The sequence below is a fragment of the Delphinapterus leucas genome, chromosome 11 (assembly GCF_059928025.1).
Source record: "Delphinapterus leucas isolate spDelLeu-1000000601 "Yukka" chromosome 11, BTC_Dleu_Yukka2, whole genome shotgun sequence".
NCBI classification, from domain to species: Eukaryota; Metazoa; Chordata; class Mammalia; order Artiodactyla; family Monodontidae; genus Delphinapterus; species Delphinapterus leucas.
In genome coordinates, this window is record NC_143139.1 from 20529629 (window position 1) to 20553781 (window position 24153).

At 37.2% G+C, this 24153-nt stretch overlaps 1 protein-coding gene across 3 annotated transcripts in view; it reads right to left on the reverse strand.

Annotated features, from left to right (window-relative positions):
• DNAI7 (dynein axonemal intermediate chain 7) overlaps nt 1-24153 on the reverse strand; it is an 83896-nt gene that overhangs the window by 14661 nt on the left and 45082 nt on the right. For 2 of the 3 annotated variants that reach the window (XM_022577792.3, XM_089920390.1), the window contains 2 exons: nt 2754-2829; nt 13-173 (listed from right to left, as the gene is read on the reverse strand). In XM_022577792.3, the coding sequence (XP_022433500.2) occupies nt 13-173; nt 2754-2829 (237 nt within the window). The remainder of the gene's footprint in view (nt 1-12; nt 174-2753; nt 2830-24153) is intronic. The other variant, XM_089920391.1, reaches the window with a different exon arrangement.

Here is a 24153-nt window from a genome sequence, read left to right on the forward strand (position 1 = left end):
GAATTAACCTACTTCCACAATCATCCAGCCCTTCCTCGGTTTACACTGCGGAGGAAGCTCCAAAATATCCAAGTGGTGCACTCCACCCAGAGCTGTGAATTGGCATAAATCAACCTCATTTTCTTCAGAGAAATATGGCTTCTCAGAGGCGTTCTCTAACAGCAACAACTGCGCTGAAATTCATCAGATTAGTTCAGTTTCTAAATAGATCATAACATTTCTGTATTTTCTTAGTGGGAAAATGAAAATGTTCTAATACTAGTAAATGAAGTTTTTGTTTAGCTGCTAAACATTTTCAAAATGTGGTTGATTCAAAACTATTCACAAAGCTAAGCTTGAAAGTGGGAATAGGCATGCATAATGTTAGGGTGCAGGGGAGGGCCCCATTTATATTTTATATACTAACGTTTTAGGAATTTGTATACAATAAGGATGTGTTACTATTAACATAAAAACTTTAAAAATATGGTTTATTGTATGGGAGGAAAAATAATTTTCCCGCTACCCTTCTGAGTTCTTGGCCGAGACTCCTGTAATAAAAGACAGATTAACAAGAGAAAAATGAACAGGAGTTTATTAGCATGTACACCTCATGTATACATGGGAGATACCCTGAGAAAAATTAGTAACTCAAAGAGGTGGTTTAGAACTCTGGCTTATATAGCATCTTTTACAAAGAATAATAAATTTGTGGAGAAATAACAGAACAAAGGATAGCAGTTTTAGGCTTCCAAGGGCAGAGATAAAGCCTGTTATGTAAATTCCTCTGGCACCCTCTCCAGGCTGATAGGGTCTAAACTTGTCTCTGGGAATTAACCTTTAACCTTTGTCCCTCCTGGTAGAGAGGGGAGGAAAAACACTTTTGAAAGTTTATGCCCTGCTTTTAGGCAAATAGGAGGAGGGTAAGGACCTTTTCTTGCCTCTTTTTAATTGTTTTCAGCTCAAAATAATTCTTATGCCAAAGTGACAGATTTTGGGGTGGCATATCCTGCTAACCTTCATTATAAAAGATCAAAAGTGGTTTAACACAAAATTTAATAACTGACAAATTAATTTTTTTTAATTGGACATTATGGAGCTAAAAATCTGAAAGAAGTAAAATGTTAAAAAAATAAATTTTGGCCCATATATGAAATGAAAGCTAATTTTTCTTTTTCAACAAAAATGGGCCCAGCTTATAGAAAAACAGGGATGGAGGTTTGAAAGTGAAGAAACTGGACTGGATAATCTTTGTGTTCAGACATTTTACAGGGAAATTCTATGATCCCATAAATCTCAGTGCACAATCAGGGGACATCTGATGTCACATACCATCATTCCCACCTTTCACCAAAATTCTTTTAATAGAGTGTAATAGATAAGAAGAGGAAATCAGACCCTTACAGGTTCCACCCTTGACTAGCTGTGTGACCTTATACAAGATATGCTAATTAACATCTCTAGTCTCAGTTCCTTCCTCAACAAATGCATATAATAGTAGTATCTATCTTCTACAATTTGGGGGAGCTGTGATTTAATACAAGAAAGGAGTTTAGAACTGGTGCCAAGCCCATAGTAAAAATTCAGGAACTGTTAGTCTTATTATTTATCATTACAATTTTCCTCTCCCATTAAAGGAAGCACACTGAGATGGCACTGAATTTAACCCACAGAGGTTAGGCACTGAAAATAAGTGGAAATATCCAGAGAAAATTCCAGTTAAGCAATTGCCCCCTTTTCCTTATATACATTCAATAAAAGTATACCTTAAGTAATTTTCAAATGTATCTAGTTAATAGTCCATTTACCTGAAAAGAAAGTCAGAAAGAATACTGTGTCCCAATTTAGACTATTTATGATATATATTATTTGGGGATCACTTGGTATTACTGACACAGTTTCATGAATTGAATATATTATCATATTTCTAACAGGAAAATTATCTCATAAGGATTATAGAAAAATTATAAAGATATAAACCTAGTTGACTGCTGACACAAAAGTGTATTGGAAAAAGTGAAGTAGACAAGAAGCCTGTTATAAAAAATATGCTAAGAAATATATAAAAAGTATATTCCTTAGAAGTTACTGGGAAAGAAGCATAATGATAAAGTTAGTGGAAAACATGTATATAAATCTCAAACTAAAAGATTTTCAAATTAGACATCACTATCATTTTGACATATTAAAACTATATCCAGTTTCTACTTGCCAGGATAAGACTGAATACAGAAGTGTTGAAAAATTTCTGATCATGTACGTGTGCTTGAGAATGTTCAATGCAACACTGCTTGCAATAATAAAAAAAATTAGAAATAACCTTATTGTCTACTAATAAGGATTTAAATAATGTCCCATTATTGGATGACATTATACAGATACTTTAAAAAGTAAGGTTACCAATGTGCTCTGACTTAGAATCTTGTTGAATATTATTCATTTAAGCAAAATATATATTGTGTTCTATATATGTATGTACAATGACAAATATTATTAGGTGAAAAAAAGTAATTTTCAACAAAAACATCTGTATGATATGATCCCATGGTTTTATTTAAAACCAAAAGAGAGAGAAACAGAGACAGAGAGAGAGATTGTACAAATTTTAAAAAGTTGTTAACATTGGTTATATCAGAAGAGGGATGAGGAAGAATTTTCACTTTATACTTCTGCAACATCCGAGTTTTTTTTTTTTTACAATGTCCCTGCATTTCTTTTGTAAGCAGAAAAATCCCAATAAAATTAAATTCTAAAAATGTAATTTAGAGGAATACCTGCTGAAACTGTTTCACTTAATAATTTCATCTCCAGTTCATATTTTGTGGCTTCAGGTTCTTCCTGGACAGAACTCTACAGGGAACACAAGGACAGATGGGTGTGATCGTCAGTGTCTGCTGCAGCCCAGATTCACTCTCTTCCTGTTCCAGTTCTCACTAGATTTCTGCTACCTTAATTCCAGGGCCTCAGATGGACACCTGCTCTGGCCTAAAACTGGATTCAAAAACAATATTTAAATAATTAATTTAAATGAGAGCCCATCTCCACAGAACCTCACAAGGGCAGGAGCTAGCCTGCTCAGATTCTTTGCTGAAAACCCCTCAGTGCAAAATAGAGAGACTAGGAAGCAATGCAAGCTATAAAAATATTTGTATTTGCATTTTGGTTTTAGCCAAGTTTTAGATTTTGCTTGATTTTGGCAATAAACTCTCTGATAGACTAATTCCAAAGCCTGCTTTTGGGTAAGCCTCTGAGGGGAATTAAAGATGCTATGTACCAAGTAATGTAGAAGATATCATTACATCCTGGTGTAGTAAAAAGAATACTACAAAAAGAGGACATAGGAATTTATATTTAAACCTGCCACTAACTTACCTTTGTGACCTTGAGCAAGTCATTTAACCATTATGGGCCTCAAATGCCTGATCTAACAACCCATTTGGTATGTAACTGTGTGCCAGACATATGATACCTCTTGTAAACAATCCTAAGAGATAGCTATTATTTTCATTTTACAAAAAAGGGAACTGAAGCTTAGGGAGATGACTGGTCTAAGGGTCAAATAAAATAATAAAAGTATTTTGTACGCTGTAAAGTACTAGATAAATGCAGTATTATGAAAATTTGGTATGTGTGTGCTAATATTTGCAAACTGGATCACATCCAGCAAACTTCATTTGATCTCAAATACCACCTGTACTTTTCTACAGCAATAAAAGAACCTTATACCGGAATTCTAGTCAGAAGCTTAATGCCAGTTCATCCCACCATGCCTCTCACCCTCATCCACCATACAAAGCCAAGTCCCCCTTAGTAAACTATCTTTTCCCTACTGTCATCACGATATTGCCCTGTATCTTCCTCTTGACCAGTTTTAACACTAGCATTCTCTGCCAACTCTTTCCATCAGGCCTCTGACACTTCTCACTTATTAACTCATTCATTCAAAGAATTTTTATTGAGTGCCTAAATTGTACAGGCATCCATAGATGCTAGAAGCAAAAGGAAAGAAAAGACAAGGTCCCTGACTTAAGGAGCTGCCAGTCTATTAGGAAAGCAGGTAAACAAATAGGCATAATACCATTTGTGGGTGCTGTAGTGTAGTAAGGGGTCCACAATAGAATAGAAAGGAAGAACAGTTAATTCTGTGGGAAGAATAGTCTGTGGGTGGTGAAAAAAGGAAACGCTACCCAAAGGTGGTAAACTTTGAACTAAATCTTGAAAGATAATTAGGTCTTCCCCAAAATGGTGGGAGGGAATTTTAAGTATGAGTGAAGGCAGAAAGGTATGAAGCAAAACAGGGTTACAAGCACCCCTGAGTAGTCAGGCATGGTTGGAATGAGACAGGCTAGGAGGGTGTAAAGATTTGAAGCTGGAGAGAGGCAGGCCAGCCTGTGGAGAGCTTTGGATGCCACTCTAAAGACCAGAATTTCCTCTGTGGGTAAAAGAGAGCCCCCAAAAGATTTTTACTAGGAAAGTAACATGAAGAAATTTGCATTTGGAAAGAGTATTCTGGTGCCCACCTGATGAATGTATTGCTTTGTAAAGAGTAAGAAGTCCAAGGTAAGAGGATCAGGGCCTAACTCAAGATAGAAGCAATCAGGACCATTAGAAGGAGCATATGTGAGAGATGATAAGGAAGTAAATCAACATAACTTGGATGGCAACTGGATATAGAAGTAAGGCAACGGACAGGCAAAGACTGATTTACAGATGCTTGGCTTAGGTAATAAGATGGATGGTGGTAACAATTACCAAGAAAAGAAAAGGAAGAATAGGTTTGGGGAAAAAAAGTAGTGAACTTGATTGTGGATATGTTCGATTTGAGGTGCCCATGGAACATCTAGGCAGCCTTTGATATTATCTACCATTAAAAAGCCAGTTGCATTTCTTTCTTACAGGAAGGATTTTCTCCAGCAATAATATCAAAGATATCAAACCAACAAGTGAGTCAGCCTTTCCAATTCACATCTTCAAAGAGTTGAGAGCTCTTCAGTATGTAGATCAAACTGGTTTTCTACCTTGCAGGGAGTCCAAGAATTTAGACTTTCTCAACAGAACGTTCCCCTTAATAACCACAGTACTTCAGTATGCAACAACAGGAATTTATCAGTGTCCGTATTATCACATAAGAGAATAATCTTGTATTTAAGTCAACACACTGCCTTTATATAATTCATAATTTTTATAATTCTATGTTACTCTTTAGTTCAATTGACTCTTTTTGAAGTTAGACTTCTGGAGGAAGGAAGCAATGGGTCAATTTACATTCTGATGCAAGTTCCTTAATCTTAATAACTATTCTAGAATGTTTTCCTGTCATTGCAGCTAGAACATACTCCTGCACAATAATTAAACTCCAAACCACATTTATTGATACTATAAGCCTTCATAGTTTTATACATTCTAAAACTCCTTGTGTTTGTTGGCAATGAAACTGAAAAAAAAAACTTCTTTCTTCATATTGATATCATGTTTATATCTGCTAATGAAAAGTCCTCTTTCATCATAATTGTTTTAGAAATTTTTCCATGTATTTTTTTTCTTCTAGCTAAACTTTAATAGTGTTTTGTCAAGTCTCAACAGTTACCAACTGGAATTTTTATTTGAATTGCACTAAATTTATAGATTTTTAATAAATCTATCTAAAAAATAACATTTCTTAAAACTGTTTGCCTGGAAATGTTGACAGAGTATGAAGCAGAGAAGGCAGTTAAAGTATAACTTTTCAATGACACCTTGGTTCAACAGGTATAGGAGCTGGCTTGTAACAGGGAAGAACTTCACAGAGCACAAGCAATTTTTCATTGTAACTTGATTAATGTGCAGTTATTGTAGTGTGGAAATTCTTTTAATATATGTGTAATTTGAATTTGATATAAAAACGTAACCTGGGTCATGAATAAGATCATGGAAACAGACCAGAAATTCCAGAAACAGATCTCAGGATTCACTTGGGAATTTAGCATATGGCATTTCAGATCAATAGAAAAAGCCTAGGTTTATATGGTAAGTATTTTGAGACAGCTGGCTAAGATTTGAAATAAAATAAATTTAGATTCTCCCCATTTTACACTAAAATAAATTCCAGATGGATAAAAGATTTAAATGTGAAGGCATAACTAAACCAATCAAAAGCCACAAAAATCATGAAAATATTAGAAGAGAACACGGGAGACCTGATATCAATAATTATCAATGGGGCTTCCCTGGTGGCGCAGTGGTTGGGAGTCTGCCTGCCAATGCAGGGGACACGGGTTCGCGCCCTGGTCTGGGAAGATCCCACATGCCGCGGAGCAACTGGGCCCGTGAGCCACAATTACTGAGCCTGTGCGTCTGGAGCCTGTGCTCTGCAACAAGAGAGGCCGCGATAGTGAGAGGCCTGTGCACCGCGATGAAGAGTGGCCCCCGCTTGCCACAACTAGAGAAAGCCCTCGCACAGAAACGAAGACCCAACACAGCCATAAATAAATAAATTAATTAATTAAAAAAATTATCAATGAAATAGGTGATCTTGATATTGGACATCTGCAAAATGTCAGTACTGAATACTGTACACATTTGATAGAATGTCTTGAATTTTACTGTCCGTCAAGAGAACATCTACACAAAGGAAGTTCATTGATCTGAAATCCAATTCTTCCATCATCAAAAGATAATTTAACTACAGCTTCAGAATAAAGTGTTGGAATTGGCTCTTGATAAGGAATTGAAGATGACTTTTGAAAATTCAGCACCATATGCTTCATTTTGTACAAGAGATAAGAATGATTACCCTGAGTGGGCCGAAGCCTCATTCATTCCTGTGGCTTTAATACCATCTATAGGCCGGTGGTTCCCAAATCCATGCTAGTGATGATCTTCAGGCCACATACACTGTGCTGCTCAGCCCTGGAAAGACACAGTCTACACACACACGGTGGCTGGATCTGATTTTCCTCAGACCTCCAGATTCACGTTTGCCTACTTGACATTTCCATTTGTGTGTTCCACACTTACCATGTCCCCACCAAAATCCTCTGGTTTCTGTCACTCTCAACCAATTCAGCCCATGCCTGTCCATCTCAGTAAATTGCGCTACCATCTTCTTAGTTCCCCAAATCAAAACTCAGCAGGATTTGTTTATTTTACCTCCCAAACATATCCAGCTTTCCACGTCTCTTACTACCACCTTTGTCCAAGCCACCATGACTTCTCATGCCTTTCTAGTACTACTGAACTCAATACCATGCTTCTACTCTGGCCCCTCACAATTTTTTTATCTACGTAATGGCCAGAATAACCTTTCAAGGTGATAAATCATGCCACTCTCATACTTAGAGCCCTCTAATGCCTTCCTACTGCATTTACAATAAAATCTTAACCTCTTCTTCTGGCCTACAAAGCCCTGCTTCACCTCGCTTCTGCTTTTCTCTCTGACGTCATCACATATCATTCTCCTCTTTGCCCACTGTACATCAGTCCACTGGCCTTCTTCCTGCGCTTCACTACTGTCTTATGACCTTTGCAGTAATTTTACCCTCAGATCAGAATATTTCTACCCTAATAATTACATAGCTGATTCCTTCTGGTCATTTGGGTTTCAGCTTAAATAATAAGTCATCATACAAGCCCTCCCTAAACACCCAATCTAGTTACCACCCTGATTAATTCTGTGCATGCCATTTATTAGTATCTGCTATTTTCCAGTTTTTTTCTTATTTATTGTTGGTTTCTCCTGACTTGCAAGTAAATTGCGAGAGCAGGAATCTCATTTGTCCTTTACCACTGCCCTCTGAGGGCCAGAATAGTGCCTAGCATATAGAGGTAGGCATTCAATAAATATTTGCTGAATGAGTAAAGAAATAAGAACAAGGTTCAGGGTATGACCGGAGAAACAGGCTGAAGTAAGTCTGTAGGAAGTTAAAGGTTGATGAATGCTAAAGCTAGGTTTTGCACGTGGGTTATCCTCATAGATTTTTAATTTATCCATGATGATGCCAAGAAGTCCCTGAATCTCTAAGGCTATTTATTTCATGCCTCCACACTTTTCCCTCTGAGCAGAACAATTTCCTTTCCTTCCCATCTCAACTCCTCCATGCCTATCAAAAGATTTAGCTCAAAGGTTACCTCATCAGATAAGACTTCCGGTCTGTTCATTCTGGGTTTGTTTTTTTTTTTAAATTCATTTTGATCTCTTAACTCCCATGCCTAGTATCTCTCATTGCACACATCAGAACGTATGGTAACTTACACTTATCCACAATCATGTCAAATTCCTCATAAAAGGCACTTAGTAAATTTTATATTTCATATATGTGTTTTATATATTATATATACTCATATTTATATTAAATATATAATACATATGTACTCATATTTATGTTAAATCTGGTATCTGCTTATTTATTTATTTTTGGCTGCACTGGGTCTGTGTTGCTGTGCGGGGCTTTCTCTAGTTGCAGCGAATTGGGGCTACTTTCCTTGTGGTGCGCAGGCTCCTCGTTGCAGTGGCTTCTCTTGTTGAGGAGCACGGGCTCTAGGCACGCGGGCTCAGTAGTTGGGGCTCATGGGCTTAGTTACTCCGCAGCATGTACGATCTTCCCGGACCAGGCCTTGAACCCACGTCCCCTGCATTGGCAGGTGGATTCTTAACCACTGCGCCACCAGGGAAGCCCGACAAAGACTAGTTTTAACTTGAACTTTAAAAAGTTCAAAGGCCCATTATATCATGCATGCCCCTTAGATCACCGAACTATTTCTGAAGATAATTATTATTTTTTAAAAGTAACATTTCTCATATTTTGCTACACTTAAATTAGACTTTTTGAAAAATTTTCTAAGATATATTAATTGGAAAGACAGTATTAGCCAATACTGACATTATTGTAAATATTATTATTATTACACATTTAAATGAACTAAAATATGGTATTAAGAGCCCTCTAGTGGCAAAATTCTTAATAGACCCATGAAAAAGGAAGACAATTTGGACCATCTTCTAAACCTAAGAGATTTAATTTTTAAACTAACAAAGTACTAAATACTTGATATTTGTAATCACATCACATATCAAGCATAATTAAAGTATTTTGGGCCATAGATTCCTGCATTATTATACTAATATTTGCCTTGCAATCAGCCTCCAAATTTATTAAAAAGATACAAGAAATGTAATATTATATTACAATATGCCAACATAAAATTATAAAAATAAGCAGCTTATCCTAAAGAAAAAATTTTAAAAATAGAGAAATCTCTTCCTCTAAAGCCAAAACACAGTAAATTTGCCTACTGGTCCTACAGGTAGTCCCTAATTTACATACACTCACACAAACACATGTACACATACACATACAAGTTAAATTTCATCAATTTATATATGCCAGTTTAAAAAATGTACACCATATTTTACCATACCAAGAAAACAGTGTTATGAGTAACATTTAGGGTTATGATAGTTTCTATATTGCCGTGATTATAAAGGAATACAAACCTCACCACTGCCCATAAATATTGCTTCACATTCTGAGTTCCAACTGGACTGCAAGAAGCACACTTCTCCTGAGGCCGCTGTGGGGTTGGAAGTGAAGCCTTCCTATCACCACCTGTACTACGCCAGATCACCCCAGGGGTCACAACTGCTGAGGAGAGGGTCCCAAGAATCCCTAGTGACAAGCTTGTAGATTCCCTAAAGTGACAGAAATGGTTCCCAGCACACCCAACTGTAACTGAGAGTTACGGGAGGAAGGGAATTTCACAAGGACAGAATATATTTATTGAAAATTCAAACAATATAGAGCTGTAAAGAGAATAAAATATCACTGATAGTATATCATCATCCCATCCTTCTCACACTCCCTCCCTGCCGCTCCAAGATAGCCACTGTTTGGTATAAGCAGGCTGCCAGATTGTTTTCTACGATTTCACAAATAAGTATTTTTTTCCCTTACAAAAACAGAACCCTATTGCAAATATAGTTTTGTATCTTGAAAAAAATATCTTAACAATGCATCTTAGGTATTTTCCCATATAAAAGTATATACGTTCTAGTCCAAGATGGCGATGTAGGAGTATCCCGAAGCCACCTCCTCCCACAAACACACTCAATCTACAGCTGCATACGGAACAATTTTCTCTGAAAACCCCCCGAAAACTAGCTGAGTGACTCCTACACATTGGGTGAATGGGAAAAAGCCCATACAGAAGCAGGTAGGAGAGGCTGAGACACAATCTCGCCATAAACCCACCCCTGTACAGCAAATCACAATCAGGAGGGAACTTACAAACATGAGCTTCTCCCCGAGGAACAAAGAGTTTGAACTGCACGTCAGGCCTCAACTTTTAAGACTTGCACCTGAGAAACTAGCCCCCAAAACATCTAGCTCTGAAAGTCAAGAGGGCTTGCTTCCACCAGACCCAGAAGGCTATGCAAACTGAGAAGCAGTTTTTAAAAGGTCCCTGTGTGCAGACCCACCTGCCCCAGGGCCCAGGGCAGAGGTGGCCGACTGAAAAGCAACCCGACTTTCTGTGAAAGAGGCTTATTTGATTATCCTAAAGCGTAGGCCTGAGGGGCAGGCATCTACTATTTAACACACAGCTAGGGGGCCTACTGAATTACTCTCCAAAAACAAGAGGAGAGCAGGTACCCTATCTTTGTGCTCTCCTTCTATTTTGGTCCAGATCACCAGGATCTCCCAAAAAGGAGCTTGTATCACCCAGCGGACACCTCTTGCTCACCTGTCTCTGGTGGCCGGTAGGGCTCACATTCACAGGTCCCAGGGACTGAAACAAATGAAGAAAGAGCTCTTAACTGGCTACCACCCCCAGGGCACAGCAGAGAGGCGACACACCCAGGAGCTCAGTCTTTCTGTGAAAGAGGCCTATTAGTTTATCTTCATAGCTGTGGCTTGAGGGGTAGGCTTCTAACTGAACACACATCTAAGGGCCCACTGTAATCCTCCCTAGAGACCTCAGAAGGAAGGCACTATCTCTCTTGAGCACCAGTGTTTCCCAGGGGAAGCTTGTACATGTGTCTGGTGCCCTGGTTTCTACATTTGGTACCCTGGTTTTGCTGGCTGCTGCCCAGGGCCTGGCCCTTGATTGCCTGGTTCTGGTGGCCAGCAGAGCTTGTATTCATGAGTTCGACAGGATGGCAGCAAAGAAAGAAACAGTTCTTAACTGGCTATCACCTCAAGGCTCAGCTCAGAGGGAGCAGAAGATCCCAGAAGACTACCTCCCAGTCCTCCCCTGAAAGATGCATACTTGTACACTTTAAAATTTGTTGCTTGAAGGTCTGGCTTCCAATGAGCCTGGACCTAGGTGCTGACTGAGCTCCTTCCTTTTGGGACACTGACAGGTCTTGGCACAGACTCAACTATCAGGAGCCACTAAAAATAAAGTAGGTGCTTGGACAATCACAAAGAATTGAGAGACAACCAAGGTAGTGTTGAAGGATATATTACATCTCCTACACTAGACTACTCCTTCAATACTGGGAGAGGTGGCTGTTCTATCTAACCAATACAGAGAGTCAAGAAAAGTGAAGAAACAGACGAATATATTCCAAACAAAAGAACAAGATAAAACCTCAGAAAAAGACCTTAGTGAAACAGATGAGTGATTTACCTGATAAAGATCTCAGAACAATGGTTGTAGAGATGCTAACTGAGCCTAGGAGAAGAATAAAGGAACATACTGAGAATTTCAACGAAGATAAAATATAAGAAAGTACCAAATAGAAGTCACAGAGCCAAAGGATACAATAACCGAACTGAAAAGTACAATAGAGAAATTCAGTAGCAGATTAGATAAAGCTGGACAGAACGATCTGAGAACTCACAGACAAGGCAGTAGAACTCACCCAAGCAAAAAGAAAAATGAAAGATAGCTTAAGAGACTTATGGAACAACATCAAGCAGACCAACATTTGCATTATGGGGGTCCCAGAAGGAGAGGAGAGAGACAAGGGGGCAGAAAACTTATTTGAAGACATAATGGATGAAAACTTCCCAACCTGGGGAAGGAAACAGACATTCAGATCCAGGAAGCTCAGAGAGTACCAAAAAAGATAAATTCAAAGAAGCCCACACCAAGACATTTTATAATTAAAGTGTCAAAAGTTAAAGACAAGGAAGAATCTTAAAAACATCAGGAGAAAAGCAACTTGTTACATACAAGGGAACCCCCATAAGATTACCAGTATATTTTTCAGCAGAAAATTTGCAGGCCAGAAGGGAGTGGCATAATGTATTCAATGAGCTAAAAGAAAAAAACAACAACACAAAAACCGAAGCAAGAATACTCTACCTGTCAGTGTTTTCATACAGAATTGAAGAACAGAAAAAGAGTTTTCCAGACAAGCAAAAGCTAAAGGAGTTCATCATCACTAGACCAGCCTTGCAAGAAATGTTAAAGGGACTTCTTTAAACTGAAATGAAAGGGTGCTAATTAGTAACAGGAAAACATATGAAAGTATAAAGAAAAATATATGTAAAATTCAGAAGAATGTTGTAAAAATGGTGGGTTAATCACTTATAAAGCTAGTATGAATGTTAAAAGACAAAGTAGTAAAAATAAATATAACTACAATATTTTGTTGAGAATAACACAAGATAAAAATATGTAAATTATGACATCAAAAACATAAAACGTGGTGGGGGGTAAAAGTGTAGAGCTTTAGAATACATTCAAACTTAAATTGCTATCAATTTAAAATAGATTGTTATAAATATAAGTTGTTTTATGTAAGTCTCGTGGTAACCACAAAGCAAAAACCTATTGTAAATACACAAAAGACAAAGATAAAAGAATCTAAGCATACCAGTACAGAAAATCATCAAATTGCAAAGAAAGAGAACAAGAAAAGAAGAAAGGAACAGAGGAATTACAAAACATCCAGAAAACAATGACCACAATGGCAGTAGGTATATACCTATCAATAAATACCTTAAATGTACATGGGGTAAATTCTCCAATCAAAAGACACAGACTGGCTGAATGGATAAAAACACAAGACCCAGCAATGTGCTGCCTGTAAGAGACTCACTCTAAATATAAACACACACACAGACTGAAAGTGAAAGGATAAAAAGGGATATTCTATGCAAATAGAAACCAAAAGAAAGCTGGGGCATCTATACTTTTATCACCAAAAATAGACTTTAAGAAAAAAAGTGTAATAAAAGACAAAGAAGGTCATTACATAATGATAAAGGAGTTAATCTAATAAAAGAATATAACATTTGTAAATATTCACACACCCAACATAGGAGCACCTAATATATATAGCAAACAGACATAAAGGGAGAAACAGAAAGCAATACAATAGTAGTAGGAGACTTTAACACCCTACTTTCATCAATGGATAGATCATCCAGACAGAAACCAACAAGAAAACATTGGCCTTTAACAACACATTAGACAAGATAGACTTACAGACATGTACAGAATATTTCATCCAAAAGCAACAGAATACCTTTCCTTCTCAAGTGCACATGGAACATTCTCCAGGGTAGATCATATGTTAGGCCACAGAACAAATCTTAATAAATTTAAGAAAACTGGAATCATATCAAGCATCTTTTCGGATGATTCATACCAACAATGGTATGAAACTAGAATACAGTTACAAGAAAAACACTAGAAAATTCACAAACATGTGGGGCTTAAACAACATGCTACTGGACAACCAATAGGTCAAAGAAGAAATCAAAAAAATATCTCGAGACAAATGAAAATGGAAATAAAATATACCAAAACTTATGGGATAAGGCAAAAGAGGCTGTAAGACAGAATTTCACAGCGATAAATGCCTACATCAAGAAACAAAAAAGATCTATAAACTACCTAACTTTACACCTCAAGAAACTAGAAAAAGAACAAATGAGGGCTTCCCTGGGGGCGCAGTGGTTGAGAGTCCGCCTGCTGATGCGGGGGATGCGGGTCCGTGCCCCGGTCCGGGAGGATCCCACATGCCACGGAGCGGCTGGTCCCGTGAGCCATGGCTGCTGAACCTGCGCGTCTGGAGCCTGTGCTCCGCGACGGGAGAGGCCACAGCAGTGAGAGGCCTGCGTACCGCAAAAAAAAAAAAAAAAAGAACAAGGGAAGCCCAAAATTAGTAGAAGGAAGGAAATAACAAAGATCAGCGCAGAAATAAATGAAATAGAGACTAAAAAGACAATAAAAAGATCAATAAAACTAAGAGCTTTTTTTTTGCAAAGATAAACAAAATTGACAAAGCTTTAGGTAGATTTACAAAGAAAAACCCTAACCCTAACTCGTAACCCAGGCCCTCCACCCAAACCCAAACCCCAAACCTAACCCCTGGCTCATATCTATAACCTTACCTGTACTATAAACCCTAACTTAACCTTAACCAAAAAGCCATAAAATCATATATCATATAACCATATAGCTATAGTCATAAACCATAACCATAAACCTAACCATAACCAGAAATTGAAACCAGAACCATAATCCATAAATTATAACCAGAAACCGAAATCAGAACCACAAACCATAATTTATAACCAGAAACAATACACATAACCAGAAACCACATCCATAAGCCATCAACCATAACCATTAACTATAACCATAACTAAAATATAAACCATAAATTATAAACCATATACTATAACCATAAACTCTAACCTTAACCCAGCCCCAGGTCAGCTCCCATACCAGCCCCAGCCCTAGCCTTAGTCCGCTAAACCAGCTGTCCCCAACCTTTCTGGCACCAGGAACCGGTTTCGTGGAAGACAATTTTTCCACGGACGGGAAGGGGGAGGGGGGCGGGGGGGGGATGGTTCAGGCGGTAATGCAAGCACTGGGGAGCAATGGCAAGAGGCAGATGAAGCCTGGCTTGCTTACCCGCCGCTCACCTCCTGCTGTGCAGCCGGTTCCTGACAGGCAGCAGACCAGTAGCAGTCCGTGGCCCGCGGGTTGGAGACCCCTGCTCTGAACCACTAACACCAACCCCAATCTAATCAAATCATACAAAGACATCATAAAAAGAAAACTACAGATCAACACTCCTTCTAAATATAGATGTAAGAATCCTTCACAAAATAATAGAAATATGAAACCAACAGCATATTGAAAAGATTATGCACCAAAAGCAAGTGTCTCTACACCAGAAATTCCAGGTTGTTAATATAGTGAACCAAGCAATGTTATAGATTATTAAATTAAAACCATGTAATGTAATACATGACAATTATTGCATGATCATGTAACTTGATGCAGAAAAAGCTTTAAACAAATGCCAGTGCAATTTCATCATATAAACACAAAAGTAGGAGGAAAGGGACATTCGTTCGATATGATACAAAGCATTAGACAAAACACACAGGAAGTATCATGCTCAATGTTGAGGACTGAAAGGTTTATCCCTGAATTCAGGAACAAGGCCACATTGCTGGCTTTCACCATTGTTACAATATGGTACTGGAAATTCTACCCAGAGCAATGAGGAAAAACATAAAAGCCATCCACATATGAAAGGAGAAAGTAAAACCATGTCTATTCACAGACACAGATGACAGCATCTTACATATATGTTTCCAAAGAATCAACAGAAAAATTATTTGAGCTAGTCAACTAATATCAGCAAAGTTAGAGGACAAAATATCAATACACAAAAATCTGTTTATTTGTATGTACTAGCAATGAATATTCTCAAAAGGAATTTAAGAAGACAGTTACATTTTAAATAATGTCAACACCAATAAAATAGGAATAGATTTAATCAAGGTGCAAGACTGTACACTGAAAATCATAAAACATAGCTGAAAGGAATGAAAGAAAACCTAAATAATGTGAAGACATCCCATGGTGATGGAAAGACTTAATATCGTTAAGGTGGTAATAGTACATAATGCGATCTACAGATTCAATGTGATTCCTATGAAAATTCCTGAAGGCTTTTGGGAAGAAATACACAAGCTTATCCTAACATTCATATGAAATTTCAAGGGACCCCAAAGAGCCAAAACAATCTCAAAAATCAAAGTTGGAGGCTCACGCTTCCCAACTTCACATGTTAGTACACAGCAACAGTAAATAAAACATTGTGATACTGGCATAGAGATATACATATAGATCAGTGGAATTGAATGGAAAACTGAGAAATAAACACATCCATCTATAGTCAATTGACTTTCGACAAGGGCGGAAAACATTAAACTGGGGAAAGAATGATCTTGTCAACAGATGGTGCTAGGCAACTGGCTATCTATGTACCGAGGGATGAAACTGGACTCTTACCTCATACCACATACAAAAATTAACTCAAAATAGACAAAAGGCTTAGTCAGCCCTCCATATATGTGGGTTCTGCATCCACAAATTCAACCAATTGTGGATCAAAAATATTCCAAAAAATAATTCTAGAAGGTTACAAAATGAAAAACTTGAATTTGCCTTGCTGGTAACTATTTACGTAGCATTTACGACATATTTACAACTATTTATATAACATTTACATTGTATTAGGTATTATAAGTAATCTTGAGATGATTTAAAGTATATGGGAATATGTGTGTAGGATACATGCAAATATTATGCTATTTTATATAAGGGACTTGACCATCTGTGAATTTTGGTATCCACAGGGCAGTCCAGGAACCATTCCTTCATGGATACCGAGGAATGACTGTATAAACTCTAGAAGAAAACATGGGGATAAATCTTCATGACCTTGGATTTAGCAATGGTTTCTTAGATCTGACACCAAGGCACAGGCAATGAAAGAAAAAAATAGATAAATTGGATTTTCTCAAAATTAAAAACTTTTGTGCATCAAAAGACACTATCCAGAAAGTGGAAGAAAGCCCACAGAATGGAAGAAAATATTTGCACATTTTAATAGATCTGGTAAAAGTCTGTTATCCAGAATATATCAAGAACTTTTACAACTCATCAACAAAAAGACCAAGAAGCCAATTTTTTAAATGGACAAAGGACTTGAATAGACCCTTCTCCAGATGAGACATACACATGGTCCACAAGCACATGAAAAGATGTCAGATAGTAAAAATAGTGTGAGGCCATGGGCAATTATTAGGGTGGTAGCCTCTACAAAACTTCAAGGTGTTTGGATGAGGATAGCTACAATGACAAGTGCCACGTGGTTAACAGAGGAGTATCTGATGAGTGATTTTAAGTCTGTTTGGTGCAAACAGATTAAGCTGGTTATAATTATTCCTCATAAGGATAATATAAGGGATGATCCACTATGTAGTTTAAGGGGTTTAGGATTATTGTGATTTGTAGTATACCACAGCCACCAAGCTTGAGTAGTACAGCTGCAAGAACTACAGATCTGGAAGTGGGAATTCTACATGCCCCTTTGGCCATCAGAGGTGTAATCTCTAGAGGGGCATTTTTTACTGTAAAAGCTATCATGCATGCTAATCAGAGGAAAATATTGCATCAAGAGTTAGATATTGTTTGGGCTCAGTACTGGATTATTAAAAAGTTTAATGAACCTATAATACTTTGGATATATACTAGAGCAACTAGAAGTGGAAGAGATCACACTAGTGCGTAAAATAAAAAGTAAATTCCTGCGGTGAGTAGTTCTGTTTGGTTTCCTCAGCGAGAGATAGTAATTAATGCTGGGACTAGTGTTTTTTCGAATAAGAATAGAATCAAATCAATCCTGTGGCAGTGAAAGTTATAATTAGGAATATCTGTAGCATAAATAGTACAGTGATATATAGGGGCAGTGATTTGAGCTAGTGATTCTTTAGATAGGAGGAATTGGCTGGCTATGAGTATTAGTGATGAGTCACGTCAAAGTAAAAGTGCTGATAGAGAATCAGAGAAGATTAATGAGAAGTTAAGGCTGTTGTCATTAAATTGGTTAAGAAGGAATAAGCTAATAAGACTAGTAAACTGAAAGTGGTGGTATTAATTCAAATTATATATTTTTAATAATCATATTAGTGGTATTAATATAATAGGTGGCATAATAATTTTTAAAATTGGAGAAGGTTGAGATCTTGTACATAATCAATATCATAGCTGTTTGATACTATTACTAGCAGGGATAATCCTAGTGCGGCTTTGCAGGCTGTGAAAACTGGTAAGATGATGGGTATTATGCTAGCTAGAGGGAAATGAATGTTTAGGATTATTAGGGTTGCCATAATGAATAATGATATTATTTCTTCCAGAAATAGTAGGGAGGATATTAAGTGGAATTGGTATATTAATACTCCCTAAGGGAAACTGTAAATGCTAGAATAATATTTACGTAGACAAAAGGAACTTGATAATTATGAATTTAATCATAATTTAATGAGCCAAAATACTTTGCTTTAATTTAAACTATCATATTTGGTCCACTCTAACCCCTTTTGAGTCCACTTGTAGGCTAAACGTATTGCTAGCAGTGAAATTAGGAGTAGCGCTATAATGAGTATTGTTATTAGATTGTTTGTTTGGGACGCTGAAGGTCGGGGCAGAAGGATCATTTCTAGGTCAAAGAGGAGAACCATAATGGACACTGTGAAAAATTTTATGAAAAAGCATAGGCATGCTGATCCTATAGTGTCAAATCCACATTTGTAAGGACTTGATTTTTCTGTGCGTTTAGTTGGGGAAGTTAGAATGTGATAAATACAAGTAATGAAGCTTTTTTGGATGATGTCATCATTGATACATTGTTAGGATGTTGGTTAATAAGCCCAAGGGTAATAAAAATGTTGAGTTTAAATGGAATCATATGACTAGACCAGATGCTCTGTGAGGGGCTGAGAGGGCTCCTGTAAGAGGTCAGGGGCTGGGATTTACTATATGGAATGCATGGGTTTGGTGGGTCATTATGTGTCATTGTGTAAGTAGAGGCTCACTAGCAGGGTGCATATGTAAGCTTGAATAAGGGCTGCTGCAAATTCAAGGATCGTGAGTAGAATGAGAATAACAAATGTAATGAAGGCTGTGGTAGGGATAATGCTTATTAGGGCCAGGGTTGCCCCTTCAATTAAATAAATTAATAGATGGCCAGCTGTGATATTAGTCATACAGCTAGGGCCATTGGTTGGACAAATAAGCCAACAGTTTCAATAATTACTAGCACAGGGATAAGAGAAATTGGTGTTCCTTGTGGTAGAAAGTGGGCTAGAGATGCTTTTGTTTTATGGTGGAAGCATAATTACAGTTCCTGCTCATAAAGGGATTGCTATTGCCAAATCTATTGCAAGTTGTGTGGTGGGTGTAATGAATGTGGTTGAGACCACTATTTATACTATAAACGAAAATTACCTCAAAATGGATTAAACATCTGAACATAGATCTGAAACCACAAAACTCCTAAAAGAAGACATAGGTGGGATAAATTCCTTGACATCAGTCTTGGCGATGATTTTTTGGATTTGACACCAAAAGCAAATATAACAAAAGCAAAAATAAACAAGTGGGACAACATCGAACTAGAAAGCTTCTACACAGCAGAAGAAACACCTGACAAAATGAAAAGGCAACCTACCAAATGTGAGAAAATATTTGCAAATCAAATATCTGATAAGAAGTTAATATTCAAAATGCATAAAGAACTCATACAACTCAATAGCAAAAATGGGCCTTCCCTGGTGGTGCAGTGGTTAAGAATCTGCCTGCCAATGCAGGGGACACAGGTTTGATCTCTGGTCCGGGAGGGTCCCACATGCCATGGAGCAAATAAGCCCGTGCTCCACAACTACTGAGCCTGAGCTCTGAAGCCTATAAGCCACAACTACTCAGCCCGTATGCCTGGAGCCTGTGCTCTGCAACAAGAGAAGCCACCACACTGAGAATCCCGTGCACCACAATGAGGAGTGGCCCCCACTCGCTGCAACTAGAGAAAGCCCGCGCACAGCAATGAAGACCCAATGCAGCCAGACAAACAAACAAACAAAAAGCAAAATGCCCAACATTCCAAACAAAAAATGGGCAGAGGATATGAATAGACATTTTTCAAAGGAAGACATACAGATGGCCAAAAGGCACATGAAAAGGTGCTCAACATCACTAGTCATCAGGGAAATGCAAATCAAAACTACAATGAAATATCACCTGTTAGAATAGCTATTATCAAAAAGACAAGAAATAAATGCTGGTGAGAATGTGGAGAAAAGGGGATCCTTGTGCACTGTTGGTGGGAATGTAAAATGGTGCAGCGACTATGGAAAACATTATGGAGTTTCTTCAAAAAAATTAAAAATAAAACTACCATATGATCCAGCAATTCCACTTTTGGGTATTTATCTGAAGGAAACAAAAGTACTAACTCGAAAAGATGTATGTACTTCCATGTTCACTGCAGCACTATTCACAATAGCCAAGACATGGAAGCAATGTAAGAGTTCATCAATGGATGAATGGATAAAGAAAATGTGATATATAGAGATAATGGAATAATATTCAGCCATAAAAAATACGGAAATCTTGCCATTTGAGACAACATGGTGGACCCTGAGGGCATTATGCTACGTGAAATGTCAGACAGAGAAAGACAAATACCGTATGATCTCACTTTTTTGTGGAATCTAAAAAAAAAAAAAGTGAACTCAGATACAGGGAACAGATTGGTGGTTGCCAGTCTCAGGGGTGGAGGTGGACAAAATGGGTGAAGGTGGCCAAAAGGTACAAACCTCCGGTTATAAATAAATAAATTCTTGGGTTGAAATGTACAACATGGTGACTATAGTCAATAATACTGTATTTTATATTTGAAAGTTGGTAAGAGAGATCTTAAAAGTTCTCATAACAAAAAAAGAATTGCAACTATATGTGATGATGAATGTTAACTCAACTTATTATGGAGATTATTTCACAGTATATAGAAATATCAAATCATTGTGTTGTACACCTGAAACTAATATAATGCCGTATGTCAAGTATTTCCCAATAAAAGTTTTTTTAATTAAAAAAAGGATATAAAGTCTATATCATCATTTTGAAAGCTACTACTTGACTGGATATTTTATAATTAAACTGTGGACTATATTTGCTAATACAAAAAAACTTCAATGAACATTGTAGCATTCATTTTTATTTACTTGTTCTATTATTTCATAATAATAAATCACTAAAATTAAAATCACTAATAGGTACATTTACATAGTACCAAATTTCCCTTAAGACTGTACAAATTTTTAACAACAGTATGTGAAAATGCCTGCAACCTCTCATGCTCAATCTGATAAGAAGTGATACAATGTCAGTTCAAATTTGATTATTTATTTGGTTATTTTTTCATATTTTTATTGACTAGTTGCATTTCTCTTCTCATCTGTCTACTCAAGTCCTTTGCCTAATTTTATATTAGGAAATTGTCTTACCAATTTGTATGAGTTCTCTTTTTTTTTTATACGGCAGGTTCTTATTAGTCATCAATTTTATACACATCAGTGTATACACATACACTGATGTGTATACATGTCAATCCCAATCGCCCAATTCATCACACCACCACCACCACACCCGTTTTTCCCCCTTGGTGTCCATACGTTTGCTCTCTACATCTGTGTCTCAATTTCTGCCCTGCAAACCAGTTCATCTGTACCATTTTTCTAGGTTCCACATATATGCGTTAATATACAATATTTGTTTTTCTTTCTGACTTACTTCACTCTGTATAACAGTCTTTAGATCCATCCATGTCTCAACAAATGACCCAATTTCGTTCCTTTTTATGGCCGAGCAATATTCCATTGTATATATGTAACACATCTTCTTTATCCATTCGTCTGTCAATGGGCATTTAGGTTGCTTCCATGACCTGGCTATTGTAAATAGTGCTGCAATAAACATTGAGGTGCATGTGTCTTTTTGAATTATCGTTTCCTCTGGGTATATGCCCAGTGGTGGAATGGCTGGATGATACAGTAATTCTATTTTTAGTTTTTTAAGGAACCTCCATACTGTTCTTCATAGTGGCTGTATCAATTTACATTCCCACCAACAGTGCAAGAGGGTATCCTTTTCTCCACACCCTCTCCAGCATTTGTTGTTTGTAGATTTTCTGATGATGCCCAGTCTAACTGGTGTGAGATGATACCTCATTGTAGTTTTGATTTGCATTTCTCTAATAATTAGTGATGTTGAGCAGCTTTTCATGTGCTTCTTGGCCATCTGTATGTCTTCTTTGGAGAAATGTCTATTTAGGTCTTCTACCCATTTTTGGATTGGGTTGTTTGTTTTCTTAATATTCAGCTGCATGAGCTATTTATATATTTTGGAGATTAATCCTTTCTCTGTTGATTTGTTTGCAAATATTTTCTCCCATTCTGAGGGTTGTCTTTTTGTCTTGTTTATGGTTTCCTTTGCTGTACAAAAGCTTTGAAGTTTCATTAGGTCCCATTTGTTTAGTTTTGTTTTTATTTACATTACTCTAGGAGGTGAATCAAAAAAGATCTTGCTGTGATTTATGGCAAAGAGTGTTCTTCCTATGTTTTCCTCTAAGAGTTTTATAGTGTCCGGTCTTACATTTCGGTCTCGAATCCATTTTGAGTTTATATTTGTGTATGGTGTTAGGGAGTGTTCTAATTTCATTCTTTTACATGTAGCTGTCCAGTTTTCCCAGCACCACTTATTGAAGAGACTGTCTTTTCTCCACTGTATATCCTTGCCTCCTTTGTCATAGATTAGTTGACCATAGGTGTGTGAGTTTATCTCTGGGCTTTCTATCTTGTTCCATTGATCTATGTTTCTGCTTTTGTGCCAGTACCATATTGTCTTGATTACTGTAGCTTTGTAGTATAGTCTGAAGTCAGGGAGCCTGATTCCTCCAGCTCCGTTTTTTTCCCTCAAGACTACTTTGGCTATTTGGGGTCTTTTGTGTCTCCATACAAATTTTAAGATTTTTTTGTTCTAGTTCTGTAAAAAATGCCATTGGTAATTTGATAAGGATTGCATTGAATCCATAGATTGCTTTGGGTAGTATAGTCATTTTCACAATATTGATTCTTCCAATCCAAGAACATGGTATATCTCTCCATCTGTTGGTATCATCTTTAATTTCTTTCATCAGTATCTTACAGTTTTCTGCATACAGGTCTTTTGTCTCCCTAGGTAGGTTGATTCCTAGGTATTTTATTCTTTTTGTTGCAGTGGTAAATGGGAGTGTTTCCTTAATTTCTCTTTCAGAGTTTTCATCATTTGTGTATAGGAATGCAAGAGATTTCTGTGCATTAATTTTGTATCCTGCAACTTTACCAAATTCATCAATTAGCTCTCGTAGTTTTCTGGTGGCATCTTTACGATTCTCTATGTATAGTATCATGTCATCTGCCGTGATGACATGTTTTACTTCTTCTTTTCCAATTTGTATTCCTTTATTTTTCTTTTCCTCCTCTGACTGCCATGGCTAGGACTTCCAAAACTATGTTGAATAATAGTGGTGAGAGTGGACATCCTTGTCTTGTTCCTAATCTTAGAGGAAATGCTTTCAGTTTTTCACCATTGAGAATGATGTTTACTGTCGGTTTGCCGTATATGGCCTTTATTATGTTGAGGTAGGTTCCCTCTATGCCCACTTTCTGGAGGTTTTTATCATAAATCGGTGTTGAATTTTGTCAAAAGCTTCTTCCGCATCTATTGAGATGATCATATGGTTTTTCTTCAATTTGTCAGTATGGTGAGTCACATTGATTGATTTGCATATATTGAAGAATCCTTGCATTCCTGGGATAAATCCCACTTGATTATGGTGTATGACCCTTTTAATGTGTTGTTGGATTCTGTTTGATAGTATTTTGTTGAGGAGTTTTGCATCTATATTCATCAGTGATATTGGTCTGTAATTTTCTTTTTTTGTAGTATCTTTGTCTGGTTTTGGTATCAGGGTGATGGTGGCCTCATAGAATGAGTTTAGGAGTGTTCCTTCCTCTGCAATTTTTTGGAAGAGTTTGAGAAGGATGGGTGTTAGCTCTTCTCTAAATGTTTGATAGAATTCACCTGTGAAGCCATCTGGTCCTGGACTTTTGTTTGTTGGAAGATTTTTAATCACAGTTTCAATTTCATTACTTGTGATTGGTCTGTTCATATTTTCTATTTCTTCCTGGTTCAGTCTTGGAAGGTTATACCTTTCTAAGAATTTGTCTATTTCTTCCAGGTTGTCCATTTTATTGGCATAGAATTGCTTGTAGTCATTTCTTGGATGCTTTGTATTTCTGCAGTGTCTGTTGTAACTTTTCCTTTTTCATTTCT